The 15643-nt window shown below is 47.1% G+C and overlaps 1 protein-coding gene across 1 annotated transcript in view; it reads left to right on the top strand.

Annotated features, from left to right (window-relative positions):
* Window positions 1-3192: 3192 nt before the first annotated feature.
* Pgm1 (phosphoglucomutase 1) overlaps window positions 3193-15643 on the top strand; it is a 54504-nt gene continuing 42053 nt past the window's right edge. The window contains exon 1 of the mRNA XM_052176839.1: window positions 3193-3588. Coding sequence (XP_052032799.1) covers window positions 3343-3588 — 246 coding nt within the window. The 5' untranslated portion in view covers window positions 3193-3342. The remainder of the gene's footprint in view (window positions 3589-15643) is intronic.

Raw genomic sequence — 15643 nt, forward strand, 5'->3', positions numbered from 1 at the left:
TTGCTCATCCTTGCTTGAGGATGGTCATGTACAGGCAACTGTAGCTACTGAGACTTCATGATACAGTTCACACAGGCTGTTAATTATGTGTGTATGTATGTATGTATGTATGTATGTATGTATGTATGTATGTATGTATGTTTTGGCCTGCTGCCAAGCCTGATAATCTGAGTTCTACCCCTAGAAGTCACGTGGTCGAAGGAGAGAACTGCCTTCAGCAGGATGTCCTTGGGCTACAGTGCTATAGTGTGCACCCAGACACTATAAATAAACATATAGGTTTGGCTAATGTCATTAGAATAAGTTAGAGATTTGAATCATGAGGGCAGTGTGGACAAAGAAGTAGGGTCTCAGTTCCACAGCTGCCAAGAAAACAGCGTTAGCCACAACCTCAAGAAATGTGTCCAAGCAATCAGGTTTTAAATTAGTTTATTGTTTATTATTATTAAATTAAATTAGTTTATTGTTACAAGAGTAGTTTCCCAGGTGGGAGCCTCTAAGAAGCGAAAGCCTGCTGACCTTATAAAGCACAGGCCCCTCCACAGTGCTGTTCCATGTCAGCATTCCTTCTACAGCAAGCACAGCCCAGTAAGCTGACTGTAGCTGGCAGGTTTTGTTGACTCATGGTGATGAGGACTTTCTGTGCTGGCTGTGCCTGGAGCTGGTAGTGGTCGAGGGCAATCCAGAGGCTTGCGGCTTGGATACAAGGCTACATGGCTGCAGGTGATTGGACTTTGGGCATCTAGACTGTGGCCACAGCTTTTATTTGCCTTTGACACATTGCCTCCAGATAAGCACCCAGCCCAGTCAAGACCATGATTTCAATCTTTTTACATATGCTGAGAATGTGGAACACAGCCAAATGTGGCAAGAGTTGTGACTTAAGGAGTTTGGAGGTAATAAATGGGTGTTTTCAACCATTGTATTGGTGTTATTTTGGTACGCAGCACTAGAAAAGTAAGTCAAAGGGATTACAAGGATGATTGCTAGGAGGACAGGGTCATAGGGACTGTAAAGGAGACACTGGATCTAGCCAAGACTGTCTGAGTCCTGCTCAGATCCGCATAATGGCTCAGTTAACCTGTAGGGTAAAAAACTCCAAGCTCACTTCTGTGTTTTCAAAACCCACCAATCCCTGAGCATGAAATCCCACCAATCCCTGGGCTCACCCCAAGCTTAGGACTTGAAATCTCAGCAATCCCCTCTGCCCTGGAAATCTCCAACCTGGTAAACCCTGCCCCTAGAAACCCTATACAGGAAGCCTGTCTCTGCTCAGTTCTTTGCTGCTTTTTGCCTGAGCAGAGGCAGCCTCCCCCTGTGTCTTTCCCTGTATACCTCTGTGTGAGGTTTGTTGTGTAGTGTGACTCTGCTATTCCTTGGCTCCTGCCTGCCAGGATACCTTCCCTTCAGAGCTGCACTGCTTACGTTAGGACAATCTTTCCCCTCAGATTTGTAACACTTACATGAACAGCAGCCTGAGGGATAATACATGAAGGCTGCATTAAGCTACTACATTTTAGATGGATTTGTTATGCGGCTGGAGCTAACTGTTGCATATTCTGAGGTGAGAGAAGTACAGAGCCAGTCTTAAGTGAAAAGCTTCATCGTACTTCCACAGACAGTAAAAACTGCAGGAAGGGCATGGGTTCTGGGTACTTTTTATTAGTACCAAGGTGAACACACTAATGTAAACTATATAAATCTAAAGTAGATATTTCTAAGACTTCGAGGATTCTATGCTATATTTTCATTTTTGAGGTAGGTAATCTTGGTCATATTCACTATTCTACCTTCAATTTTCTCATCTAATGGGTTTGAAAACACAACTTACTTTACAAAAATATGACTATAAGCTGTAAACTCTTAGGAAAAATATTAGAAATTATGAGCAGCTGTCTAGAATTCAGTTTCCACACAGTTAACCACAGGAGCTCAATGACAGTGATCATAACTAGCTGTGCTACACACAAACTCCATATCCGTGTACCTTTTGTTCTGAGGCAGAACTTACGTGTCAGCCAACTCCCTGCTTGATCAAGAGACAGCAATGAGCCACTGTGAGAGTATGAACATGAGATGAATTCACAGGTTTTCAGTATGTTCTGGCACTGGAACTGGAGGGGGGGCAGATCGTTTTAGGCCTGATAGGTTTTAAATACAGTCTGATGACTGCATCAACTAATACAGAATTCACTTTGTACTAGGCTGGAATCATTTCAAGTCTGTATAGGTCTGTACCTCTATGGTGTGTGTGTGTGTGTGTGTGTGTGTGTGTGTGTGTGTGTGTGTATGTGTGTGTAAGATTGCAGGTATAGTCATCACCACAACCTCACTTATTCTTGCAGAAATCCTTTTTGAAAGTTTTACATTTAAGATGGACACTTACACATGTTAACTTTCCTAAGGGCCCTTGCTTTCTTGGTATACTAAGACAACACATTTGTCAAACAGAGATTTAACAAATCAAAGGAACTATGAAAGGCAGAAGAAAAGATTCCTAGTGAATAATCAAATCCTTTTTGGCTGCCTTAGCTCTTGATGTTTTCACCATCACTGGGTTGTTGTCACAGTAATCCTATGACACCTTATGTCTCTACCTGTGTTTATCTAGGCTGCCCTCGAAGTTTCCATTTCCCAGATGTCAAACGGGATGGATGACAGACAAGTCGTCCTTGTAAAAGCCTGCCTGGCTTGTTCAGACCCAAACTAAGCTGAATTTCCTCATGTGGCCCCCACATACTTAGCTGTGAGGAAGGATTTTATTATGGGAATTTCCAGTGTTGTGAGCAGAAACATGGAAAAAATAAAACCCGGACTTTTGGAAGATCTAAAAACTATACACTAAACAAATCAGTTCTTTGGATATCTACAATCACTAATGAAGTAACGTGGTCCACAGCAAACACATAAAAAGTAGAAAGCCGAGTTTAATTTAGGGGTTGAGCCTGTTCTTGCAGAAAAAGTCAGAGGATGGCATTTCGGTCTTTCAGACTGGCTTCTAGAATTTATACGTGATACTCTAGTCCAATCACAGGAACGTGCTGAACTCTTCGTCCTTGCACCATGATCGTTATCTACATCAAGTTCTGCTCTCCAGTTAAAGAGCTAGTTTCTTTATATAGACCATTGGCTCAGGTAGAAAAGATGTGTCAGTCGGGGAAACTCCGCCCCTCCCGACCCCGTGACCCGTCGTCCCCCTTCCCAGGCAGCCGGACTTTGGCGAAGTGGGCGGGCCGTGGGCAGGACCTGGGCTGTCGTTTCCAGGACGAGAGCGGAGCGGACCCTGAGTCCTCTGCAGCCGCTAGAGCCTCAGCCACTGTCGCCTCGCAACCAACCGCCACCATGGTGAAGATCGTAACAGTGAAGACGAAGGCATACCCGGATCAGAAGCCGGGCACCAGCGGGTTGCGGAAGCGCGTGAAGGTGTTCCAGAGCAACGCCAACTATGCGGAGAATTTCATCCAGAGCATCGTCTCCACTGTGGAGCCGGCGCTGAGGCAGGAGGCCACGCTGGTTGTGGGCGGGGATGGCCGTTTCTACATGACCGAGGCCATCCAGCTCATCGTACGCATCGCCGCAGCCAACGGGGTAAGGGACGCGCGGGCCGGGCCGAGCGTGTGCGACGTGCGGGCTCCGCTGGGCCGGCGCTTCCGTGCGCGCCACCGTCCCGTCCCCGCCCCGCGCACGCTCCCTTGACCTTGGCAGTACCCCCGCCTCCACACCCCCATTCGCGTTAGAAAGCCTCCCTACCCCCCACCCCCACCCCACCCCAGGTTTCCGCAATGGCTCTGACGGGAAAGGTGAGCCCGCCGTGCAGACCCTGCGTGGCACAGTGCTATTCCGGTCTGGGATTGGGACACCTCTCTCCGGCTCGCGGCCTGGCGTTGGGAGGGCCGGGGTGACCCGAGCACTCATCTCCCTGGGGCATAAAGCCAGCCATCTGGGCGGGCAAATGCCAAGCCTCTCTCCCTACCCTTTGGTTGGCTTAGGAGGCCCTTGTTCCCTCGCTGGGCCTGCTGCCTGGGCTCAGGCTTTTGAAAAGTCCAGTCTCTGCTGGACCTGTTCCACCAACTGGGCTGGACCTGAATTTTCATTAAAGCAGTAACAATATACCCAAGGGCTCTCTTGTGCAAGCTGTCCTGACAGGCCAGGAAATTAATGCAACGCCCCTGGTTCCGCCCCCTGGTAAAGGAGGTTAACTGTCTTAATTGGGCAGGTCCACTAGAGAGGTGAAACTTTTTTTCCCTATAAATCTGATGATTTGCAAATGTGGATTTGGAATTGGTTATTTGTTTCTACAAGATATTTTAAAAAGAAGTTTTAAGGAACATGTTTTCTGTGTATATTAAAATAACACTGGACTTTTCTCAGCCCCTCTGGGGCTCATTCCCTTCAACAATTACTTGTATTTTGACTTATTTCAAGCTGTCTTGCCAGGGACCATGACAGATATTTCACTGGTGTGTCTCAAGAATCCTCTAGAAGCCCTGTAAGGCAGATGCTGTTATGGGTACTTTAAAGGCACCGACGGGAGTACTAAAAAGCCTGGGCAGGTAAAAGAATTTACCAGAACTATAAGGGAACATTGAATCCAGCACAGGCCTGCCAGTCCCACTTGAGTGGCTTCTGAAAATTAAGGGACTCTTAAATTTCAGGACCTTCTTTTCCACGTTTTCAAGATCTAAAGTGAGCTCTGTGGACTTTCCTGGGTGGGGTCAGACATTAAGTGAAAGAAGTCAGGACTTCTATTGCTGTGCCCTGAGCATTCCGATCTCCACAGCAGGAGAGAAGACAGTCAGCTGTGTGGGCGGGAGCCCTCCGTCTCTGCCCTTGCTCACAGGGGCCTCATTCCTGGCCTATGCCCAGTACAAAGAATGGGTAGGGGAAAGGGAGGCCCACAGTCAGGAATGAGCCTTGTCCTTAGGAGCTTTTGGCATACTGTGAGTTTTAGGGTTCAAATGGATATCTGTCGCTTTGAGAGTACTGTGGAGTGGAAAGGAAAGAGTTAAGACAAAAAACCGAAAGTTACTGAACACCATCACAGCTTTAGCCACAGGCCTGTTGCTCTTCCTCTTTGGCCAAACTCTAGTAGTTCCAGTCTCCACCGACTCGCACTATCCCCTCACCACCTCACTGCGATCTAACTTCTGTGGCTTCCACCTCTCGGCTAAAAGGCCCCTCAGGAAGAGTGACTGTGCCTGCCCATTCCGTGCAGCACTGTTGTAGGCCTTCACCGTCCCCTGCATTTGGATGACTTTGCACTTAACAGTGTCATTCCTTGTCCCCCCCCCCCCCCCGCCCCACCCTCCACCCCCTCCCCAACAGGGTTTCTCTGTGTAGCCCTGACTGTCCTGGAACTCACTCTGTAGACCAGGCTGGCCTCGAACTCAGAAATCTGCCTACTTCTGCCTCCCAAGTGCATTCCTTGTCTTGCTGTCACTTCTCACCATCGTGGATTGCCTGCCATACTTACACCCTGGCCACAACTAGGTCTGTCTCCAGCTGGCTGCTCTGATCCTCTTAATATCTCTCCTCCCTGGGGGGGGGGGGCGGTAAATGTATGACTCAGTTAAGATCATATCTTCAGAAAGCTACTGTTCCTTTCTCATAGACACCACTAGAATAGTTTAATCCAATTCCAGTGAATTTATGTTTGTAAGTCATATGTGCCCATTGGGGAGTAAGCTTAAGACAAGACTGCATGTCACATGAAGGTCTTCCCTTGGCGTGCTTAAGGATATCAGCCCAGGACCCCTGCAGTTAGCAAATTCTGTAAAAGATTAAGTCTGTAAGAAATAAATTGTTATGGTCTATTCAACATGAGGTGCAGTTAGAACGTAGTGGATAGGCATGGGGCCTGGGCCTCTCTCCGCTAGCTGGTAGCTGGCATCTAAAGCTGAGAAGTTGCAGGCAGGTTGCACCTTGACTGAACCATGATTAGAAAAGGGGGTAGTCTCCGGCCCCCCTGTGTGGTACTCACCATCAGGTAAGGCTCTGCCCTCTGAATCAGGAGGATAGGGAATTTGGGAAGGCAGCTATTCTAGAAACACTGAAGACTGTACCTCTCTGGAGTACTGGCCTATGGGAAAAAAGAGACTAGGACACAATCAAGAACTTTAAAAAACACTGGCTTGTGCCAAACCAGCACACCAGCCATTTTTACCTTTTCTCCATGCTGGTGTCTCCATCTGCAGAATGGTATATTAAAAACCGCTTCACTATTGCTGTACTCTCTATAGAGTTTGTTATTGTATAGTGAGGAGCCTGTAAGATGAGATGCTTATTTACTTACAATCCATGCATGTACCTTAAATCATCCCTGTATTTAAGAAAACCAAATATGGCATAGATGCTGTGCTGTGTGAGAATACAGTGTGGGTGTTCACATTTGTCTCATAGTACTTTTTAATGTTTATTTGTGCATGTGCATGTATGTGGATGCATGAGACACTAAAAGCATGTGGAAGTGGGGACAGCTGTGGGATTTGGTTCTTTCCTACCATGCGGGTCTTGGGAACTAATGCCTAGCAGCAAATACTCTTACCTGCTAAGCTATCTCACTGGCCTCTGTATTATATTTTATTTCATTATTTTCATTCTTTATGAATAATATCAGCCCTTGATGGGTGATTAAACCCAGGGGTGTGGACCTGGTGACGAGAAAAATCAGACTGTACCTACAGTAATGGGGACCAAAGGTAATGTTTGATGACTCCTTGTCTGGTTGCCCTGAATGGTCAATCACCAGTGTACACAATGTTGCAAGCACAGTTACAAAGTAAATCCATGGACATGGATTTCTTGTCCACAATCTGAACACTCAGGAAAGAGCTGTCTGAGCAGGCCAGGTACCAAAATGGGCCTGAAATATACTGACCCAGACCAAAGGCTCCTATGGTCATAGATCATGTCAACCAGAACTTGGGAACTCTGTTGTCTCCCATTTGGGATGGCTACCTCTGTTTGGCCTGTGTTTATGTGGGCGAGTACATATGTTTGTGCGTGTACGCACATATGTGTGTTTAGAGACCAGAATGTTGTTCCTCAGGTACCATCTATATTTTTCCTTGACACGAGGATCTCTCACTGGCCTGGAGCTCCCCAAGCCCATCGGGCTAGCCAGCGAGCCCCAGTAAACTGTGCTGTATTCTTAATTAATTATCAGCAACGTTTGAATGATTCTTCAGTAGTTCCCTACTTTCTGACTTTGAATCAGCATTAAATACCAGGCTGAAGAAGATAATGTCTTTTTAACTTAGGATATCTTGGCTTCTGGGAGGGCTTGACCAGAAGAGATACATACACGTAGAAAAAAAGCAGAAGCCGGGTGGTGGTGGCGCACGCCTGTAATCCCAGCATCTGGGAGGCAGAGGCAGGCGGATTTCTGAGGTCGAGACCAGCCTGGTCTACAGAGTGAGTTCCAGGACAGCCAGGGCTACACAGAGAAACCCTGTCTCGAAGAAAAAAAAACAAAAAACAAAAACAAAAAAACCCCAGAAAAAAAGCAGAATTATTAAAGAGAGAACATTCTGGATTTGAAAAGAGTGAGGCTGAACTGACTTGACTCTCTGTCTCTCTCCTTCTCTCCCCTCCCCCTTCTCTCTCTCTCTCTCTCTCTCTCTCTCTCTCTCTCTCTCTGTGTGTGTGTTTATCTGGATACATGTGTATATAATCAGGTAGAGATCAGAGGACAACCTCGGGTGTTCTTCGGGTACCTTCCACTCTGTATTTTGATATAGGTTCTCTCTTTGGCTAGGAACTTGACAAGCCATCAAGGTTGACGGGCCAGGGAGCCCCAGGCCAGGGGTCTTCCTGGCTCTGCTTCTCCAGCACTGGGATTGCAAGCCCACCTGGGATTTTTGTGGGGAATTTCTGCAGATGGAACTCTGAACCTGATGCTTGCACTGCAGCCTTTTACAGAGTCAGCTCCCTCCTTAGCATGGGCACTGAGGCCATGGCCTGCAAACAGAGGACATGCGCCCACCCCTCAGGAGAGGAGAGCAGCAGGAGGGGTAGGCAGGAGTAGCCTTTAGAGACTGGCACTTTGTCATGCATGCATAGTCTTTGCTACATATGTGCATATTTGTTTGTGTTCTTATCCTTCAGTCTTGGGCATTGGTCCCAGGTCCTCACCAGAATTATTCAAGCACTGTGCCACTGAGTCGTGTCTCTAACCCCTGGCCACATTAGGCTTTATTGAATTTTTTTTCTTGAGAAATTCTCTACCCCAAGTTTCACAAGTGTTCGCTCTAAAAATAAATGAATAGCCCTTTCTTCTTTAATGTGGTCTATTGCTACAGCATTAAAGACTAAAAAGGAGGCTGAGGAGATGGCCCCGTGGTTAAGATCACGTGTTCCTCTTTAAGAGGACCCAAGTTCTGACTAGACAGTAACAGTTTCTAGCTTATATACCATCTTAGTAGGTAGGGAACGAAGGAGACACTAGGGGCTTTGTTCGAAAACATGACTTGTAGGAAAAATAAACGGGCTCTTAAGAGAGCAGGGTAGAAATGTGGTTTTGTGGTATGCACACACACACACACACACACACACACACACACATATATTTGGTAAGGTACTAAAGTGTCATTCCTGGTTGTGAAGCTTCTGGAGAGGTAAATTTGAGCTTTCCCCCTTTTTCTTCTAGTGAGGGGACGGAATCCCAGCTCCCACACATGTGGAAAGTGTGCTGCATGAAAGGCCTGAACTGCCCCATGCATTCTCCCTGGAGCTCCCTAGAACACTTGGCTGAATGCGGGGTCGTAGCATGACTTCACCTGATTCAGAGCTGAGCTCATACATGGGGAGCTCCTTCCCATGTTTAAAATCACCACCTAGTGTGTTGAGTAAGTTGGAAGGGCCCACGGAGGACCTTTTCTCAGCTGCTGTCCTCAGGATAGAAACGAGCACATAGGGCATCTATCGCAGTTGGGGTTTTTGTGGCTGTAACTCCGGGAGGGAGTGATTTGTCTGACTAACACTTCCACAGCACTGCTCGTCATGGAAGGAAATCAAGGACTGGGCTTAAGCAAGGCAGGAATCTGGAGGTGGGAGCTGGTGCACAGGCCTCGAGGGGCATGGCTTGTTTCCTGAGGCTTGCTCAGCCTAGGGATGGTACCGCCCACAGTGGGCTGGGCCCTCCCCATCAATCACAGTTAAGAAAATGTCCTACAAGTTTTGTTTACAGCCCAGTCTTACTGGAGCATTTTTCTTAATTTAGTCTCCTCTCAGATGACCTTAGCTTGTGTTAAGTGACGGCAAAGGAGCCAACCCAGAAGGGCAGCCCTGTGAGCTGCTGTGAAATGGAAATGAGAGCTTGCTCGACTGCCCATCTGCCAGACTTCATGCTAACTCAGTCTTTCTTCTTATTGTATTCACTTTAAGCATTTCACTATAACTACAGTAAATGGATTGACATAATCAATATGCCAGTGAGATTATGATGTAATTACATCATTTTTCCCTTCCCTTTCCTCCCTCCAAGCCCTGTCATACTCCTCCTTTCTCGCTCTCAAATTCATGGCTTCTTTCTTCATTAATTGCTGTTACATATATACATACATACATACATACATACATACATACATACATACACATACAAAACCTGCTAAGCATGTATAAATTTACTTGTATGTATATTTGCAGGGCTGACCATTGGTGGTGAATTACCAGTTCCTGTGTTCTTTCCTACTTCCCCCACTGTCAGCATCCCTTAGTTGCCTGTAGTGCTTGGCATAGGGTCAAGACCATGTCATGAACTTTCCCCATGCACTTTAGCATGTCTATTGTAGTCTCATTCAACTTAAATTTAAGCAGTCATGTTGGTGACACTTGGGTGTAGTTTTTGAAGTTTCTAGGGAACACAGTCTCACATCAAACTTCCTGATCCTCTGGCTCTAACAACATTTCCTTTCCCTCTTCTGACATGATCTCTCAGCCTTAGGTGCAGGAATTGTGTTGAAGATTTATCCATTGGGACTGGGCTCCACACTGTTGGGACTTGATTGGTTGTGTTTTTTTTCTCTAATGGCCTCTATCTGTATCAAAGAGAAGTTTCCTTGATAAGTGGCAACTGTATTCCTCAGCCTAGAACTCGAGAAGGCTATGCCAGGTGCATTTCTTATACCTTGAACTGTGGTCATGAAGCATGGTTCATTTGTCCAGCTTCTTGGTGGTGTTGGAACTGGGACTTTGGTCTTCTGATATTTCATACAGTTGATCTTTTCTATAAATAAGTATATGTCATGGGGCACAGCGGCACATGCCCAGAATCTCAGCAGTTAGGCAGCTAAGATGAGAAGTCTGTAAGTTCAAGGCCAGCATGGATTACTAAGTGGGATGTTGTCTTCTAACAACAAGCAAAGGCAAGCCAGAAACAAAAGTGAGTCTGTGTCAAAGAAAGAGGCTCCAGGGCTGTGCTGTCATCTTCATTCAGTGTGTGAGGACACTGGATGAGGTAGTGTGTGTGGACTTCCTGAGCCCTGATGTTCAGATGAATTCTATACATTTACAAGAGGACCCCAAATAGAACAACTGTGGTGAATATCAACCCACATGACATTGAGTGTGTATAGTACAACATAGAGAACTATCTCCCCAAATTTAGCAGACTTCTTCCTCTTCCACTCTCTATTGTCACATGGGATGTGAGGCTTGTTTTCCTGCAGGATGCCTGGCAAAGCTTACCACAGCAAGGAATGCTTGAATTTGTGTTTGGCTCCTCTGAAGAAAACTGACTCAGCACAAAATGTGTTTTCCTTCCAGGTTACAATCGGTGGTCATGGGGGAGCAACAGAAGCCTCTTCTGACTTGATATCCCTCCCTACTGGACTCAGTGGGCTCACTCGTTACTTTCAGAGATTCTCAGGACAGTTTTGTAAATGCCAGGTTCCCACTCCCGGTGGCTGAGAAGCACAGCCGGTCTAAGTGACGTTAAACAGGAAGGCCATGGGCACCTGGAGTGAGGCCATTTTCATTGCTCCTGGATTGAATTGAAACTAACGTTGGAATCATAGTGTGAAAGAAGGATTAAAATCCACAAGAGAAGGTTTCTTTCTCTTGATGGTCCCTATTAAAAAATGGAAACCGAGCTAGATGCCTGTAATCCGAGGGACAGCTGGCCTCTCAGGTCAGTGGGGACAGTAGTCAGCATCCAGTTCATATGGGAAGTTATGCTGTGCTCTAGTGTGTGTTCCACGGTAGAGTGGAAGGTGACACTTCGGTATAACCAAATCACTCTTCAGGCCTTTGCATAGATATGTAGAAAAACATGTAATCCGGTATGTTTGTCTGTAGAACACCAGGACCAGGCTAATACTCAGCTGTGTAGGGAGCAGGGCTGAGTGAGGGCCTGTGGTCTGTGAGTGACACGGTGGCAGAACTGCCCATGTTGTTGACATCTCCCTCTTCCTCAGTGTGTGTCCGTTGTAGCTAGCTAAGTTCTTGCAAGGGAAGTACTTCTGTGACTACATTGCAAACTTGCCGCTACCCAGAGCTGCACATATGGGAAGCCTATGGACTGTAATTTAACATGAGTAAATTGGGACATGATGGCTTTGGGACTTTCTGCCTGCCTTATGTTTGCAATCTCTTTGGTTGTTCCAACGCTTGGCCCTCCCACTGTAGCTCAGTTTGGCTGCTCTGGAGATTGGTACTCTGAGGTGGTCCCTGAACACTGTGTATATTATGCAGTCTGTATGGTAATCCAAATAATTTGTATGACTATATAGGTTAAGCTATGGGAAGAGACTCAATAGATAAATAGGCATGACTTTAACGAAGATAGTTTTCTTTCTTGGAGTGGCTGGCACGAGCAGGTTGATCCTGGCCTGGCCTTGTGGCTTTGCCATCCTGGCCATGCACAAGGTTATGCTTGCCTACCTGATTATAGATCTGGGGGCTCCCTATGCACCCTTCTTGCTCTTACCCATGATTAGGTCATAGGCAGTGGAAGGAGATGTGCATGTGAACCATCTTTCCATTATAGTAACAGACAGCTCAGTGGAGTCAGCTTCAAGGGAGGAAAGGTTTATTTGGCTCATCTTTGAGAATTTTCACTGGATGGACTGTTGGTCCCACTGCCTGCACAGTATGTCACAGTGGGCTCTCTGGTGTATGATAGAGGAAGTGCATGCTGTTTATGGTCTACTGCAAAGGTTGAGGCTGGATCCCACTGTCCCACTCAAGGGCACCAACCTGCTAAATACTAGTAGGCCTACCTCTTAAAGTCTCAATAGAGTACTGAGCCCAGAACTAAGCCTAAAACATGTTCTCCAAAGGACATATGTCCTCTAACACATGTTACCCAGTCTATTAGGCATGTAACCACATGTCTTTAAGTTAAAGTGCTTGTATAACTTAAGAGAGAGAAGGAAAAATTCAAAAGCTCACCCTACCCACTGTTACCCTACCCCCAACCCCAGGGCAGGTAGTCCAGATGCCTCCAGCAGTGCAATCAGATCAGTGTCTGCCTCTGGTGTCTGGTGTTCTCTCCATTGGGCTATGGATGGCTCCTTGAAGCGCAGCATCCAGTAACTAAGATGTGTAAGAATGCAACTGTATAGACACATATGTGTGTGTACAGGTAGGTGGGTAGAACAGTGTCAGTAGGTTGGGAGAAAAGAGTTTCATGCAGTTGTATGTAGACATGTGCTGAGTAGTGTCGGCCATAGATGTGCTCACTCTGCTGGCCAGGGACACAGATTCCCTGCCCTGGTCAAGGGTGGGCTCAGGGGGAACCCCGGTCCTGCCCTCTGCAAGGAACTTTCCTCCCAAGTACTATAGTGAACAGCATTGAACATCCGCTGCACCCTTTTAAAGGCTTCTTCTGATGAGAGGTAGGGCTAGGAAGATGGCATGGTTGCCCTTGTAGATGGTGGGTCCATGTTCCCTTATAGACTCAGTGGGCTGCTGGCCTGCTCTGCTCACTTCCCTGCGCTGCCGAAGAAGCAGAAGGTTTATTTTGACTCAAGGTTTTAGAGGTTCCTGTCTGAGGCCAGGCACACTGACTGCTGGCAGGCTCTGTGGTAAGACAGTGTATGATGGGACCACATGGTACATGCGGTGGAGCAGAACAGTGTATATTACAAGCTGGGAGCAGAGAGATGCAAAAGGCTGGAGTCCACAGGCTTCTCAGGAGAGAGGAGTGCCCTCTCCTCAGGCCCCTCCTCCCGAAGGTTCTACTTCCTCCACCAAATACCATGTTGGGGACCAAACTTTTAGCACATGGGGCTTTGGAGACACTCAAGATCCAAAGGGCAGCAGTAAGCACACGGTGGTGTTCACATTGTCTACACATTAGAGCCACACTGGTGATGTCATCATTCCCAAAGGCCTTCCTGGTGGATGAGGCAGCATGACAAGCCAAAACATCATCCAGGTGTGCTCAGAGGTGATGCTGAGGGAAAATGATGTCTGTGGCAGCGCAGGGCCAGCCTGGGGCATGGTACTGTATGTGTCTGTTTCTAAGGGGAGTAAGGCTGGTGGAGGTTGATGCAGGTGAGTGCATTGTTCTCTCAAAGCAGACAAGGCTATCAAGAAGAGACAGGCCATTTTCAGTGTCTCCAGGAGAATAACTTCTCCCTGCTTCTCGCGAGCATAGGCAATCAGATTTCTCTTTTAACAAACATATCTGAGTTTCCACATCCCAGTTAGTATTGTTCCCTGACACATGGCCTCTCTGGGACCGTGCACTCACTCCAGTCACATGTCCAGTGCTCAGAGCCTTTTGAAACGCCTCTGTGGGAATTATTTTTCAGGCCACTGGTTTATGGGCCACGTAGGAAAAGCAGTCACATTATTTTATAGTCAGGCTTCATTTTTCACTTAAAATGATGTAATGAGATTTGAACACCCACTTTATTCATTAGACATGGCTCCAGCCAATTTTTTTTTGTCTCTTTTCAAAGTTCAAATCTATTCTCAAAGGATGAAATTTGTTATGACTGAGGACTTTCAAAGGAAGTGCCTCAGACAGGAGAGACAGCTTCCGCTAAAAGAGTGAGTGGGGTGTCAGCATTGTTTAGCACCCTAAGCTGGTACTGAGATGAAGGTGCTGGGGCAGAGCTGGAAGTGAGTGACCATATGCACCCTCCACACTGTAGAGGGGATCTCAGAAGACAGCGCATGCCGAGGGGAGCCCCATTGTCCCACCACAGAGACAACACTGTTTACTTACCCAGCGTGATCTGCCACGGGGATCACTCTGGTCCACTCTGCACTGGTGCACGAATGCTTTCAGTGGGCATTTTGCAGCTGTGTAACATCAGGAAGGTTTGTTTCAGCACAACAAACAAACGACTAAATACCAAGAATGGACCTAGGAAGATTGTCACAGAAACCCAAGCCTTACGACAGTGCCCACCTGATCCGAGGGAGCAAAGAGTTAGGGATATGGCATTGGGATGGCATTACTGGATGAGGACAGGGAAAGAAGGCCTTTTGATTTAGTAGTAATAAAAACTGTTATATTCCAGGGTCTTCATGGGGCCTTTGAAACGTTTATTCTGTGGCTCCAGGTGAAGCACAATGTAAGGATGATTTTAAATGCAGCAGAGGGGAGGTGGGCACAGCCCACGCAGATGCACCGGGAGGAAGACTGCGGCTGGCGTGAGCACTGGGCTTCCTCCATGGGGGGGGCACACTTTGTGCTCCAGATCTGTGATTCACCCCCTGCGAAAACTGCCTAGCACACGGTTCAGTCTTGCCAGCTCTCCCACGGAAGATCTAGTACAGAGAAGTGGTAAGTGACGTAAGCACTGTTGTGAGGAAACACCCGCCTCTGTGAAGCACCGTGGTGCCCGATGATTTACTACAGAGCATTCTGATAATTCTAAGGGTTTCAGGATGATTTCAAATACTGAACCATTGGAAGACAGAGAGGGAAGGGAGATGGAGAGGGTCTTTTGTGTCTGCCGCCAGCCACTACGTGGCTATCTCATCCTATCTCCAGCCCCACAATGTGTCTCAGATTTGCCTGTTCAGGCAATGGTCCCTTGTCTCTATGAGGCTCAGTCATACGTCCCCTGGATTTGAGGGCTGAGCTCAATATGATACCTTAAGATGAATCTGTGGTGGGATTCCCTGGCCTAGACCAATCCTCCAGATAGGAAGCTTCCAGAAACACATCTAACATTGTCATCAGCCTCCTGGGACACCTGGATGTGATGTGAACACCCACTGTAAAATGGATGTGTTCATTTGACAGACACTGACATATTGCATGCCTGTGACTATGTAAGGTATCTGGCGAAACACAGGTAAAGCTGTGTGGTCATTGGAGAGATGGGCCCACGGACACCTAAAATGTAATGTAGATTAGTTTCCTGTGACTGCCGAGACAAATGACCACAAGCCAAGGGCTTCAAAACAGAAATTTATCATCTATTTCTGGAGACCAGAAATCTAAAATTAAGATGTTGGCAGCAGAAATAGTGGCCAAAGGACTCTCTGAGACGCTTCTCACGTTGGGTCGCTCAGGGCTTCCTGGCACACACCTAGTCACTACTTCTGACTCCCCAAGGCCATCTCCCTGTGCCTGTCTTCTTTCCCACTGCCGAGGAATTAAGTTCTTGGCCTCAAGTATGCGGTTTACTGCTGTGCCACACCCTCAGCCATCTTCTGTTGTCAGAAGGACACTTGTCTT

The sequence above is a fragment of the Apodemus sylvaticus genome, chromosome 3, assembly GCF_947179515.1.
Source record: "Apodemus sylvaticus chromosome 3, mApoSyl1.1, whole genome shotgun sequence".
Taxonomy (NCBI): Eukaryota; Metazoa; Chordata; class Mammalia; order Rodentia; family Muridae; genus Apodemus; species Apodemus sylvaticus.